At 43.7% G+C, this 15,227-nt stretch overlaps 1 protein-coding gene across 1 annotated transcript in view; it reads left to right on the top strand.

Annotated features, from left to right (window-relative positions):
* Nucleotides 1-15,227, top strand: part of COL3A1 (collagen type III alpha 1 chain) — a 101,987-nt gene that overhangs the window by 22,763 nt on the left and 63,997 nt on the right. Inside the window, exon 2 of the mRNA XM_083154255.1 lies at nt 13,038-13,240. Coding sequence (XP_083010381.1) covers nt 13,038-13,240 — 203 coding nt within the window. The remainder of the gene's footprint in view (nt 1-13,037; nt 13,241-15,227) is intronic.

Consider the following 15,227-nt stretch of genomic DNA (forward strand, 5'->3'; position numbering starts at 1 on the left):
CACCAAGCCACGCCCCCACGGCAGGCAGCCACATTAATTCCCTGGTCTGTGGGTGGGGGGAGGAGCTAAAATGAATCACGATAATGCGATTTGCGTTATTTTAGCCCCGCCCCCTCCCCGCGGACCTGTGAAATTCAGCATTTTTTACCGCGGGGGAGCAGGGGCTGTGGTGATAATGTGGGAGACTTACCCACCATCCTGGGGGGCTGGGAGGGGGACCCGATTTCCAGCCAATAACACGGAGCGATGTGGGCCAGGGGCGTGGGGTGGCAGAGTCATGTGTCCCCATGAAAATGCTTGGCGTTCCCATGGGAATGTGGGCGTGCCCGTGTGTGCCAGGTGCGGTCACATGACATCAGCCGCCCCCGTCCTGTCTCCACTGACATATTTGCGAGCCCTGGAGAAATCATTCAATGTTTGGCGACTATCCAATGATATCTCCAGCAGCGGGCACAGGGGATGGGTTTTCAGAACACCACCCCCCCCCCCCGCATGGTTGTGAGGGGATACCATGGATGGGGGTGGGGGGGGGAGTGGTGCTACAACCGGTAAGCTGCGAGCTTCATAGCTTACCAAGCAGGTCAGAATGAGGGACTAAGTACATTTACAAAGATGGGATGTTGCTCTGGGCAACCAATCCGAATCGGGATACGGTCACTAAGTAGGCGCTATGATGTCAACATACATTAGGTCGACCACTGAAGGTTGACAGGGTTACGGGTGACACCTTACATAGACCGACATGGCTAAGATCGACAGGGTTGGAAGGTCGACACGGGCATTAGGTCAATGATGGGAAGATCAACAGTCAAAAGGTCGACATAAGTGTTTCTCATTTTTGGGGGCCGACTTGGGCCGACAGTCGGTATTTCATACCCTACCGTCCAATACGGCGTGGTGGAAGAATATATGATTTTTGGGGTGCTGTACCCCACACATAGATATAGCAAAAGGGACATCAAAGACTCATAGAAGCCATGATATGTGGCTTGGGGCTTACCCTTACCCTTACCCTGGTGGTTGGGCTAGTGGCATCTTCCCTGGTATCCCTGGATGCTGGGTGTCAGGTTTAACTGAATGAAGCAGAAATGTGCCCCATTCTGATCAATAAATAATATCCGTCATTAATATCTTATCTGTGCCTATTGTTAGTCCCCACTAATATCTGTCTCCTTACTAGTTCCCAGTCATGTATTTTGGATAATATCTGAGGTACGGTTTTATTAGTATCATGTGAGGTTCCTCCAAAGATATTGGGTGAGATTTAATAGGATGAGAGATTCAGAAAGTGAAAGATTTGGTAAGAAATCTCCAGTTTTTTAAAGCGGCAATCATTTATACTGCAAAACCAGTTTGATTTTGTAAATGATTGCCGCTTTAAAAAAACTGGAGCATTCTCACAAAATCTCTCACTTTCTGAATCTCTCATCCTATTAAATCTCACCCATTATGTTACATTACTAACAGGGTAATTAATACTCATTATAATTATGCGTGGAAGCGGTAAAATATACTTATTATAAATTGGAAGGGGGGACGGTTATTGATTTTAATGAATGAAATATGTACAAGATATGTACAATGCTTATTGCATTATAGTATTCAAATCTATGGAGTACATTTACTAATGTCTGAGTTTTTAGAAGGGAGAGTTGTTGCCCACAGCAACCAAACAGATTCTAGCGTTTAATCCTCTAGAAGGTGCCAGATAAATGATAGAGTATAATCTGATTGGTTGCTACGGGCAACAGCTGTCACTTCTCAAAACTCACACTTGAGTAATTTACCACTAAGTGTAAAGTGAAAATAAATGACGTTTCCAATAAATCTTCAGAGGCGGCTTTTACAATTAGGGTCTGATTCAGACGGGTTTGCTGTGCTGCATGTGACGCGCAGTGTTTTTATGAAGTGGACAATACAATTACCCTGGAAGGGGGCGCGTTGTCATTGGAGTCTGGTGCTGCCGTAAAACAGCCGTTTTTACTTGCATCGTGACTATTTAGGGGTAATTGAATTGCCCCAAAGTATTTCCTCCATTCCCCGATGGATCACTGATTACGGACAGATGCTGATTGGACGTTCGGGTGGGATTGGGGAAACAGCATCTGACGTACGGTATGGCGTCCTTATTCTGCAGGACTGCAGCAGTTCTGTAGTTACAGGCAACAGCCACCTCTGCTTCTACAGGCGACCAATAAGAGGCTTCCGGCACAACCGTTTCACCTTTCTATTGGTCCAGTGGCTTGCACACCTTTAGAATGTCAGCCAATCAGCTTTTACCAGTGATGTTGGATTCTCGCTACCCCAGATAACATTGCTATATCCCACCAGCCCCTTAGCAGCAGTCCGGTTATACTGTATCCTGTGAATGTTATTTCCCACAAGGGGAAAAACAAGGTTCAAATGCATCAACACATAGGGGTAGATGTATCAAGCCTGGGGGCCGTTACTCAAAGCAACCAATCAGCTTCTGTCATCCAAAGACAATGCTAGATACAGTAAATGACAGAAGCTGATTGGCTACTTTGGGAAACTTTTTTGCTTTATCTCTCTCTAAGGGCCAGATGTATCAAGCTTCAAAAATTGATAACGTGGAGAGTGATAAACAACCAGCCAATCACCTGTTATTTTTCAATCCCAGCCTATGACATTTAAGAGCTGATTGCCTGGTTGTTTATCACTCTCCATTTTATCACTTTTTGAATCTTGATACATCTGACCCTAAGGCTGGATATATCTCCCCTTTATAAGGCCCCAGCCAGTGAAGTCACGCAGTAAAACATGGGAAATACCCTCTATTTTCTGGGTAAGGGATGCCAAAATGGGACTGAACCACTTATTAAACAATGTGTTCCCTTGTTCCCCAATATGCGCAGACTGCTGGTTCTAAAAACACCTCCCGCTTTATAATTACATATTATGTGCCAGTGGTTTCCATGGATACATGTGACAACTGTTTAGATCTCTTCCAATGTGTCTGTGCAGCGTATACTACATGATGTCATGACATTCCAGCAAAGATATTCCATCTGTGCACAGCAGTGATACTCTGCACAAACTAAATGGAAGGAAGAAAAATCCAAATGTAAAATATTCCGCTCTGTGCAATTTGCCAAAAGCTGCAAAACAAGAAGAAAAAAACATTTGCAAAGATCTTTCTTTATGGTTCTCCAATCTTGTCTCGCTTAGTTACGCTATCCATTATACCGTGCACCATCTTACTGTCAGAGCCTGCCCCCTGCTGGACAACAGGATATTACAGGATTTTAAGACTGGTATATTTTATCATTTAGGCAAGGTATATAAACATTACATAAGGTGCTGGTTCCCAAATATTACATTCATCCAGCACCAGAATAAATAAATAGAGGTTCAAGAAATGTAAATTCCAATAAAATATTATTTGTCAAGAATCAGTACTAGTGACAGGTGCTGGATGTGATTCAGAATGTGAATGTTTAATCAAATATATATATATATATATATATATATATATATATATATATATATATATACTGTAGATATATTGTATATATTGATATATATTATGTGTGTGTGTGTATATATATGTATATATATATATATATATATATGTATATATATATATATATATATATATATATGTATCCCCAGTATTCCACCTCGCGCTAGAGCCTATTTCACAAATAAATATTTTGCAGAATGATATACTTTTTATAATTTGTACAAGTAAGGCAGCCTCACCACTAAGTTCCCTGAGGGATAGGGAACGTACAAAGCCCAATGTTTTTACCCAATAGTGGTGTGGCGCCTAAAACAGAATTTAAATACAAATTTGCAAAAATCCAATGAAGTAATAGAGGAGATTTTTTCCAATAGTTTGTTTGTTTATTTTCTTCACAGGATAATCGGTAAAAAATGCTTGTAGACAATCCCGACGCGTTTCGTCTCACAGAGACTTCATCAGGGGAAATACAATAATCTTGTGGTCGTGATATTTGTGAAATCTATGGGATACTCTCTCCGCTTACACAAATATTTTCAGAATAGATTAATAGTATAAGGTATGATGTCCTTAAGACCTATATTAGGAATATAAATTCATATCCGCTGAAAGGTCTGATTAGAGCCAATTAGTGTGGCCCAATATGAATACAGGTCTTAGAATTCCTGTCTGTCTCCTTTAAATTGGAGTGGGTGAATTTGCCTATAGAGCAGCAGGTATTTGAATTCCTGTTAGCCTCCTTTAGAACGTGATTAAAAAGATTTTTTCCTAAAATCAAGGATGATGAATCTTCATCCAAAATAAAATAGATATATCTCCTATGGGACTCCTGTGTGCTTCAGAGAGGCTAGCAGAATGCTAGCCTCTCTGAAGCACACAGGAGTCCCATAGGAGATATATCTATTTTATTTTGGATGAAGATTCATCATCCTTGATTTTAGGAAAAAATCTTTTTAATCACGTTCTAAAGGAGGCTAACAGGAATTCAAATACCTGCTGCTCTATAGGCAAATTCACCCACTCCAATTTAAAGGAGACAGACAGGAATTCTAAGACCTGTATTCATATTGGGCCACACTAATTGGCTCTAATCAGACCTTTCAGCGGATATGAATTTATATTCCTAATATAGGTCTTAAGGACATCATACCTTATACTATTAATCTATTCTGAAAATATTTGTGTAAGCGGAGAGAGTATCCCATAGATTTCACAAATATCACGACCACAAGATTATTGTATTTCCCCTGATGAAGTCTCTGTGAGACGAAACGCGTCGGGATTGTCTACAAGCATTTTTTACCGATTATCCTGTGAAGAAAATAAACAAACAAACTATTGGAAAAAATCTCCTCTATTACTTCATTGGATTTTTGCAAATTTGTATTTAAATTCTGTTTTAGGCGCCACACCACTATTGGGTAAAAATATATATATATATATATATATATATATATATATATATATATATATATATATATATATATAGTTAAAAGCCTGAAATGTACTTTCACTTTGAGCTGTGACAGTTTTTAGCCCACAAACTGACCACCCCAGTCCCTATCTGCTTCTACCTCTAATCTCCGTCTTCACAGCTTTTAATTTTTAATAAATTTTGAATACAATTCCAGTTTTACATATAGAACTTCACGTTTGAAAATGTTACTTATTCCCTAACACATGGTTACCCTTATTATAGGTGTACGTAGGCTTCCAGAAATGGATCCCCTTATTGGGTTCCACTTACAGTATACCTTAAGCGTTTCCAGAATTCATTCATTTGCAGCCTTACGTGCGGGTGCAAAATCGTTCGATGGTCGCCACTGACGTCAGCAGCCCCCCCATTGGGTCGACACCATTGGGTCGACATACTGGAAGGTGGACAGGTGTCTATGCCGACATGGGGCAAGGTTGACAGGTGTCTAGATCGACATGGAACAAGGTCGACAGGTGTCTCGGTCGACACAAGCATTAGGTTGACATGGGTTATGTCTACAGGCAAAAGGTCGACATGGGGTTTTTCACTGTTTTTTCACCCAAATGTTGACACAGTCGACATGGACACCGTTTTATGTGCATCGCGTCCCCTCGCATGGCACGGTGCCTCGCTGCGCTCGGCACACTATTTTATTCTCCTATCATGCCCTAGTGCAGGGCTGGGCAACACCGGCCCTCCAGATGTTGATGAACTACACATCCCAGCATTCCTTGCATCAGTTTCAGCATGGCCACATAGCAAAACTAATGCAAAGCATCCTGGGATGTGTAGATCATTAACATCTGGAGGGCCGGTGTTGCCCAGCCCTGCCCTAGTGGATGGTAGGGCATGAAATACCGACTGTCGGCTCATGTCGGCTAGACACCTGTCAACCTTGCCCCATGTCAACCTAGACACCTGTTGACCTTCCAGTATGTCGACTCAACGGTGTCAACCTAATGACTGTCAACCATCTTAAGATCGACCAACCAACCGTGTCCCTCGTTGTGACTTTGTGCAATTTTGCTAACGAACTGGAAAGGTTACAGCAACCGCCATCTGGTATTAATCTAGAACAATAAGTTGGTTTATTATTTAAAAAAAAAAAAGGTTATTTTATCCCTACTTTCCTGCCTGGGGAAACATTAAGCTGGGAGTTTGGGGCCAATCTATACATTTTTTGGAGAGATAACTCTGTTATAGTTTTCTTATGCTCCGTATATTATGCAGCTTGTATTTAATATGCGGAATAAAAGCCACATTAAACTATTTCATTACAATACGTTTTATTGTTCCTCCTAGAAAGTAGAACATCGCAGGTTATTACAGGGAATCCGGGGGCTGTAAAATGCGTCATTGTGCAGCGCAGTAATTGTAATTCAGGATTCTGGGAAGCAATAGTCTCATTGTGTCTCTGCTGAACAGTTTTCATACAAGAGGTTCCCTCTGTAATAGCTGAGGGACCTGTAGAGTCTGAAAAGAGGTTTTAGTGGCTGAGAGCCCCGTGTCAGCACTGTGATTGGCAGGGAAGCTTACATTTCTTTGAGGGTGGTTCTGGGAACAATTCTTTCAATCCATTAAAATTATTATATTCACCTTCAGTCATTGAGATCTAGGCAAGATTAAGTCTGGCCAAATTTCTTCAGGGCAAACAGGTTAAACCTTGGGCCACTGAGATAGAATGTAGAGGTTGGGTACGAAGTTCTGAAGGGAACTTTCCCGGCAGTCACCAATTCGGCAGCGGAATCCTAATTGTCACCTTTATAGAGTAATAATTATATTATACAGTAATGGTTATATTATAGAGTAATAGTTACATTATAGAGTAACGGTTACATTATACAGTAACGGTTACATTATAGAGTAATGGTTACATTATAGAGTAATAGCTACATTATACAGTAACGGTTACATTATACAGTAATGGTTACATTATACAGTTATGGAAACCTTATATAGTAATGATCGCCTTATAGAGTAATAGATACATTATACAGTGATGATCTGTAAAATTATCTGTGCCTGGACTTCCCTGGTAACCTGTGGGGAGCTAGGTAACTGATAAGAAAGGTGTCACCACAGGTGCTGGCAATCCTACATTACCAGGGAAGCCCAGGAACAGAGCATTGTGTCCTCCTGGAGAGGGTCAGGTAGACAAGTATACATTATAGTGTTATGGTGTTACTTGTGCCGTCAGATTTTTGACAGTTTGATTCTTAGCTGTTGCTAGTCAGAAGTGAGATCAGCCTCAGTGTGTGCTCAGCTGCAGTAATCAGCCTCAGTGTGTGCACAGCTCAGCTGCAGTAATCAGCCTCAGTGTGTGCTCAGCTGTAGTAATCAGCCTCAGTGTGTGCTCAGCTGCAGTAATCAGCCTCAGTGTGTGCTCAGCTGTAGTAATCAGCCTCAGTGTGTGCTCAGCTGTAGTAATCAGCCTCAGTGTGTGCTCAGCTCAGCTGTAGTAATCAGCCTCAGTGTGTGTGTGTGTGTGTGTGTGTGTGTGTGTGTGTGTGTGTGTGTGTGTGTGTGTGTGTGTGTGTGTGTGTGTGTGTGTGTGTGTGTGTGTGTGTGTAGCTGTGGTAATCAGCCTCAGTGTGTGCTCAGCTGTAGTAATCAGCCTCAGTGTGTGCTCAGCTGTAGTAATCAGCCTCAGTGTGTGCTCAGCTGTAGTAATCAGACTCAGTGTGTGCTCAGCTGTAGTAATCAGCCTCAGCGTGTGCACAGCTCATCTGTAGTAATCAGCCTCAGTGTGTGCACAGCTCAGCTGTAGTAATCAGCCTCAGTGTGTGCTCAGCTGCAGTAATCAGCCTCAGTGTGTGCTCAGCTGTAGTAATCAGCCTCAGTGTGTGCTCAGCTGCAGTAATCAGCCTCAGTGTGTGCTCAGCTGCAGTAATCAGCCTCAGTGTGTGCTCAGATTGTCGTAATCAGCCTCAGTGTGTGCTCAGCTGTAGTAATCAGCCTCAGTGTGTGCACAGCTCAGCTGTAGGAATCAGCCTCAGTGTGTGCTCATCTGTAGTAATCAGCCTCAGTGTGTGCTCAGCTGTAGTAATCAGCCTCAGTGTGTGCACAGCTGCAGTAATCAGCCTCAGTGTGTGCTCATCTGTAGTAATCAGCCTCAGTGTGTGCACAGCTGTAATAATCAGCCTCAGTGTGTGCTCAGCTGCAGTAATCAGCCTCAGTGTGTTCACAGCTGCAGTAATCAGCCTCAGTGTGTGCTCATCTGTAGTAATCAGCCTCAGTGTGTGCACAGCTGCTGTAATCAGCCTCAGTGTGTTCACAGCTGTAGTATTTAGCCTCAGTGTGTGCTCATCTGTAGTAATCAGCCTCAGTGTGTGCTCAGCTGCAGTAATCAGCCTCAGTGTGTTCACAGCTGCAGTAATCAGCCTCAGTGTGTGCTCATCTGTAGTAATCAGCCTCAGTGTGTGCACAGCTGCAGTAATCAGCCTCAGTGTGTGCTCATCTGTAGTAATCAGCCTCAGTGTGTGCACAGCTGTAGTAATCAGCCTCAGCGTGTGCACAGCTCATCTGTAGTAATCAGCCTCAGTGTGTGCACAGCTCAGCTGTAGTAATCAGCCTCAGTGTGTGCTCAGCTGCAGTAATCAGCCTCAGTGTGTGCTCAGCTGTAGTAATCAGCCTCAGTGTGTGCTCAGCTGCAGTAATCAGCCTCAGTGTGTGCTCAGCTGCAGTAATCAGCCTCAGTGTGTGCTCAGATTGTCGTAATCAGCCTCAGTGTGTGCTCAGCTGTAGTAATCAGCCTCAGTGTGTGCACAGCTCAGCTGTAGGAATCAGCCTCAGTGTGTGCTCATCTGTAGTAATCAGCCTCAGTGTGTGCTCAGCTGTAGTAATCAGCCTCAGTGTGTGCACAGCTGCAGTAATCAGCCTCAGTGTGTGCTCATCTGTAGTAATCAGCCTCAGTGTGTGCACAGCTGTAATAATCAGCCTCAGTGTGTGCTCAGCTGCAGTAATCAGCCTCAGTGTGTTCACAGCTGCAGTAATCAGCCTCAGTGTGTGCTCATCTGTAGTAATCAGCCTCAGTGTGTGCACAGCTGCAGTAATCAGCCTCAGTGTGTTCACAGCTGCAGTATTTAGCCTCAGTGTGTGCTCATCTGTAGTAATCAGCCTCAGTGTGTGCTCAGCTTCAGTAATCAGCCTCAGTGTGTTCACAGCTGCAGTAATCAGCCTCAGTGTGTGCTCATCTGTAGTAATCAGCCTCAGTGTGTGCACAGCTGCAGTAATCAGCCTCAGTGTGTGCTCATCTGTAGTAATCAGCCTCAGTGTGTGCACAGCTGTAGTAATCCGCCTCAGTGTGTGCACAGCTGCAGTATTTAGCCTCAGTGTGTTCACAGCTGCAGTAATCAGCCTCAGTGTGTTCACAGCTGCAGTAATCAGCCTCAGTGTGTTCACAGCTGCAGTAATCAGCCTCGGTGTGTTCTCAGCTGTAGTAAACAGCCTCAGTGTGTGCACAGCTGCAGTAATCAGCCTCAGTGTGTGCACAGCTGCAGTAATCAGCCTCAGTGTGTGCTCAGCTCAGCCAGAGCTGTCTTTCCCATTGGGCACGATGGGCAGTTGCTCAGGGGCCCTGGGACCTAGGGGCCAACGCCAATGGGAAAAATGGCAGGGTTCGGGTGGCGGTGATCAGTGCAGTGGCAATCCAGGTCCTTGTAGCCCAGCCCACTGTCCTCATGCAGAACGTGACTGGCTGCCGAGCCCTTTCAGCCGGACAGTGATGTTCCTGTCCTCCAGCCGGCACCGCACAATCTTCATGATCTGCCAGGGCTTCATATCCAGTGTGGTGCACTGCAGGAGGGGGGGGGGGGGGGGCTGCTGCACTAATCAGCTACCACCAGAACAGAGAGCCAGGAACGCACCCCCAGCTGCCACTCTGCCTCACAGCTGAGCCCGCACTCGCTCTCCATGGCAGCACAACAGCACTCTTCCTGGAGGTGAGCCGCAGACGCGCCGCATCCCCCAGCTCCACTGACAGCTGCCTACAGCCGGGACAGGACACAGTGACAGTACATTAATGCCCCCATTGTTAGGTGGTAGCACAGGGTTCCGGACAGCTGCGGCTACGAGCCTGTATCACTATTTGCATGGTGGGAAGCGCTGCTGAATTTGAAAAGACTGTCCAGACACTGACTGGCTGAATTCAGCCAATCAGCGTTCGTGCAGTCTTTTCAAATTCATATTTATAGTTTGAATACATATATTGCAACATTGCATAGCACGTGCTACTAAAATGCCTTCTATGACCATGAGCCAAATGTATATGGGGGCAGGATTCTGAAAGGGCTAAGGTTTCGGCGAGGTAGTAGTCCAGTTTAACTCTGCAATGTTTCAGAAGCTCTAACTAAATAGTGATGCTCTAAATTTGATTAAAAACTCCCTGAAATCCTGGCAGATAAAAATTCCAGCACCCTATTATTTTACTATTATATGAAGTTACCTGGCAGAGCGTGAATGTGGATGTACTGTACAAGGGTGTTCTTCAGTCTGTCATTGTGGAACCTACAGTATCCTTCTTTTCTTCTCTTCCAGTGACGTGTACAGTATATTTGGCCTTTACTAGACATAATGCAGTTCTCATTAAACTTTAGATATGTGCTGATGTGTACCAGGTCTTCTATACAGTGGTGCCGAGAGGAGGGGGGGGAGGGTAACTTTTTCCCATACCTAGTTCCCGCTCCCCCCTCCTCCGTTGCAGAGCCCCACAGTGGGAGAGAGATGACAGGCTGCCACATCACAGCCTTTCTCCCCAGCCCAGCACATGCTGCTCCTCTATGCTAATCAGCTTTAGAACTGATGCTCTGCTCCACAAATCCTAAATGAAAAAGGACAATATTATTTTTCTCTCTCATGAGCTAAGTACAGAAAACTATGGTTTTTAACTCATGTGCTCTATCTAAGAATTTTTACGCCTAAAAGATATCCACTTTTACCCACTTACCCCTTAATCCGCTGTTTCCCCCCCCCCCCCCACCCACCCCATACCCTTCTATATTAACTGTGTTGTTTTTTATATCTATATTTATACTGTCTATTTTATACAAATCTTTTATATATTGTGTTTACCTTGATTATAAATTAAAATGTTTTTTAATTGAAATTCTGATATCGGTATAAATTGACTATATAAGTATTTACTATACAGATCTGGTCAGGCGCCTGTGTTCTCTCCATATCCTTCCAGAAAAACCCCATCCGACCTACCAAGTCGGACTCTAGAGAACTAGACTGCCAACCTATCAAAAACAAACAAAACTTGCTAAATTAAACACTATATAAATGTATCTGGGTAATTAGAAGCGCCGGTGTCTTAGAGCTACATTCTAAATATATATATATATATATATATATATATATATATATATATATATATATATATATATACCAGTGAGGTGGGCGGCACTCAATCAGTCTCAGACTCCAACTTGTAATAAAACAGCCTTTATTCATCCAACGGCGTTTCGAGGTAACAACCCCCGTTTTCAAGGACAGGTCTGTCCTTGAAAACGGGGGTTGTTACCTCGAAACGCCGTTGGATGAATAAAGGCTGTTTTATTACAAGTTGGAGTCTGAGACTGATTGAGTGCCGCCCACCTCACTGGTATGTTGCCCCCATAAAGGGTTTTGGAAGGCACCACAGCATTTATTACTGATTGAAGGGAGTGCCGGATCCCATATTGCTATATATATATATATATATATATATATATATATATATATATATATATATAATTGACAGAGTCCGCACTCAATTGTTCATGCCTTCAAAGCGGGGTGCTCCAACAGATGAATGAACATCAAAGGGTACAATTGTAGATGAAATGGGCACTCACCAAGGTCTTATTCAACAGCAAAATTTATTGTCGATACAAGGGTACATCCGACGAGACGTAACTTTTCGATCTAGTATAGATCGTCATCAGGAAACTGTATAACTGGTATCATGTTCAAACAGGCAACCTGGTATCCAGGTGTCCAGTCTGAGGATGGATACCAGGTTGCCTGTTTGAACATGATACCAGTTATACAGTTTCCTGATGACGATCTATACTAGATCGAAACGTTACGTCACGTCGGATGTACCCTTGTATCGACAATAAATTTTATTGTTGAATAAGACCTTGGTGAGTGCCCATTTCATCTACAGTTATATATATATATATATATATATATATATATACACACACACAATTAGATTTGTCATGTGATGCGGCACTCCACTGGCCAAATGAAGGCAATGGCACTCAGGAGACTCTGTGAAGCCTCACACTGTATTGGCAAACATAGCAAAATCGTGTCTCAAATGTCCGACATTTCGGGACAAAACATGTCCTTTTGTCAAGGCGAGTACTCCTGAGAAAGAAGGGGGGTGGGGCACAAAGTGTCCCGTGAGGGCCCCTATAAATGGGTGACTTTGCTAGAGCTGCGGTTTCGTAAGTAAGGGTGTCAAGCCCAAACACAATAAATGGAAAGAAAAAGGGGTGTGAAACCGCACTTTTACCTATTAATATGCAACAATTAGAGGTAAAAAATATACATTTATTAAAAATACACTTGTTAAAAATATATCACATATAAAATGGATGGTACTATTGCTGATATGAAATAAAATATAGAGCCGTGATAGTCACCCAGTTTTCTCAAAGGTGAGAGTCTCAGTGTCCGTTCCTATATATGCTTCCTGATATGTCCCAATATAGCAGGCTGATAATAGATTTTAGGACGGATGTAATTCTCCAGCCTAGGGAGCCCCTGTTGTTGGCGGGCTCAACCTGGTTTGAATTCTCCCAGCCAAGGGAGCCCCTGTTGTTGTAGGGCTCAACCTGGTTTGTGGGAATGTTGTCCTTGTTAGTTGCGGCTGCTGGGATATTTGGTGAGGAAAGCTGGTCCGGTCACAAAGAAGTAGCTGAATCTGGGTGACAGTTGTGGGTGTCAGGGCTCCAATACACCGACGTGTTTCGCTCTTTAGAGCTTTTTCAAGGTGCTCCTGAGAGCCATTTCCTTCATTTGCATTATATACTTACGTACATATGTGAGCACTGTAATGATGTGATCTCTCTATTTGTTTTCTAGTTGTACAAGGAGCATGTAGTTATCTTGGGCAAGTTTATGCTGACAGGGACGTCTGGAAACCAGAGCCTTGCCAAATCTGCGTCTGCGACACTGGAGCCGTGCTGTGCGATGAGATCATCTGCGATGACGTCACCGATTTAAATTGTGATAACCCGGAGATCCCATTTGGAGAATGTTGCCCCGTCTGTCCATCATTACCAAGTGTAAGTATTTCGGCACTAGTGGCTGAAGAACACGTCCTCCCCGTGCCTCAGTTGCCAAATCTTCCACATTATTGTAATTTAGGATCTGTGGCCAAACTGGTCCTCGAGATCTACCAACAGTCCATGTTTTGCAGGCCACCTGTGGATCTGTAGAATGTTAGTAATGACTGCACCAGCTGGTTGGTCTGTTGGTAGACCTTGAGGATCGGATTGGCTACCCCTGATCTAGGGGCAGACTGGGTCAGTAGGAAAATTCCCCGATTGTCCCCCCTGTTTGGGGACTACACCTCTTCCTCTAGGAATCAGGTTTCAGACTGGGTACTCATATTATACATTGGTACTTTATTAGAGGGTCAGTTCCCTGGTGGAGAGGGACCATGAATGAACATGGGTGCTTAAATCAAATGAGAGATTTGCTCTCCAGCTAAGTGGGCTGTCAGGACACAACCCCTGTAGTAGCTGATTAGGTCCTTGGTTGACCAAGGATCTGTAGTAGCTGGACACACCCACTGTGGTGGCTGGCCACACCCCTTGTTCATGAGCCAATACCACTGCATTCCCCCGGTGGGCACTTGGTGTGCCGTGGGTGTGCAGGGAGCCAAGTCAAGAAGAACACACAGGTACAGTACATTAGTGGAGTACCACCTACAATACATGATCAACCACTGCAATACCACATATGATTATCAGTGCCAGTATAGATTGATGACATGCCGTATTGCACTGATCAGATGTCTAAGGCTATGGGCCTAATTCAGTCCCGGACGGAGGAGATCGCAGGTCAGAACTGCATGGAGAATCCCAGTGTCTGCTGGATGGTGCGGCTGTTTGCACCGCAGCGGATCTGAGCTATAGTCAGCTGGTGTCTCTGTAGAGGGCCCATCGGTGCTGGCATTAGCATCATTCTGCAGTACTGCTTTCTCCATCACACCCTATGTTATCACCTACAGTATAAAAACACAAGCCTTTACCATGTACAAACTGGAGGCACGCTCCTAAGAAATCATAGCAAAAAAATAGTGAAGCAATGTGAAATGACACAATGGGCATCATGTCACTTACTGTCCTGTCACTCTTACTGTCCTGTCACTCTTACTATCCTGTCACCTTAACTCTCATGTCACTCTTACTATCCTGTCACTCTTACTGTCCTGTCATTCTTACTATACTGTAATTCTTACTATCCTCTCACTCTTAATGTCCTGTCACTCTCACTCTCCTGTCACTCTCACTCTCCTGTCATTCTTACTATACTGTCATTCTTACTTTCCTGTCACTCTTACTATCCTGTCACTTTCACTCTCTTGTCACTCTCTAGTACAATCTGCATAAGATCCAGATGCGATTACAATTTAGACTATCTGCATACAATTTACACTATCTGCATTCATTTTAGACTATATAGTGCAGATCTGCACTATATAGACAGGGCAGCCAAGACTTTCTGGCTGAGATATGGGAGCTCGCATCTTGAACGCATCTGGATCGCTTGGGATAAAAACCATACAATCTGCATGAGATCCAGATAAGATTTTGACTATATAGTCAAAATCTCATCTGGATCTTATGCAGATTGTACTAGTGTGTACACAGCATTACTGTCCTGTCACTCTCACTCTCCTGTCATGTCCTTTCATTCTTCCTATCCTGTCATTCTTCCTATCCTGTCACTCTTACTGTCCTGTCATTCTTACTATCTTGTCACTCTTACTATCCTGTCACTCTCACTCTCCTGTCACTCTTACTGTCCTGTCATTCTTACTATCCTGTCACTCTTACTTTACTGTCATTCTTACTATCCTGTCACTCTTACTATCCTGTCACTCTTACTATCCTGTCACTCTCACTCTCCTGTCACTCTCTCTCTCCTGTCACTCTCTCTCTCCTGTCACTCTAACTATCCTGTCACTCTAACTATCCTGTCATTCCTACTGTCCTGTCATTCTTAATATCCTGTCACTCTTACTATACTGTCATTCTTGCTATC

The sequence above is a fragment of the Crinia signifera genome, chromosome 7 (genome assembly GCF_055691185.1).
Source record: "Crinia signifera chromosome 7, ASM5569118v1, whole genome shotgun sequence".
Lineage (NCBI taxonomy): Eukaryota > Metazoa > Chordata > Amphibia > Anura > Myobatrachidae > Crinia > Crinia signifera.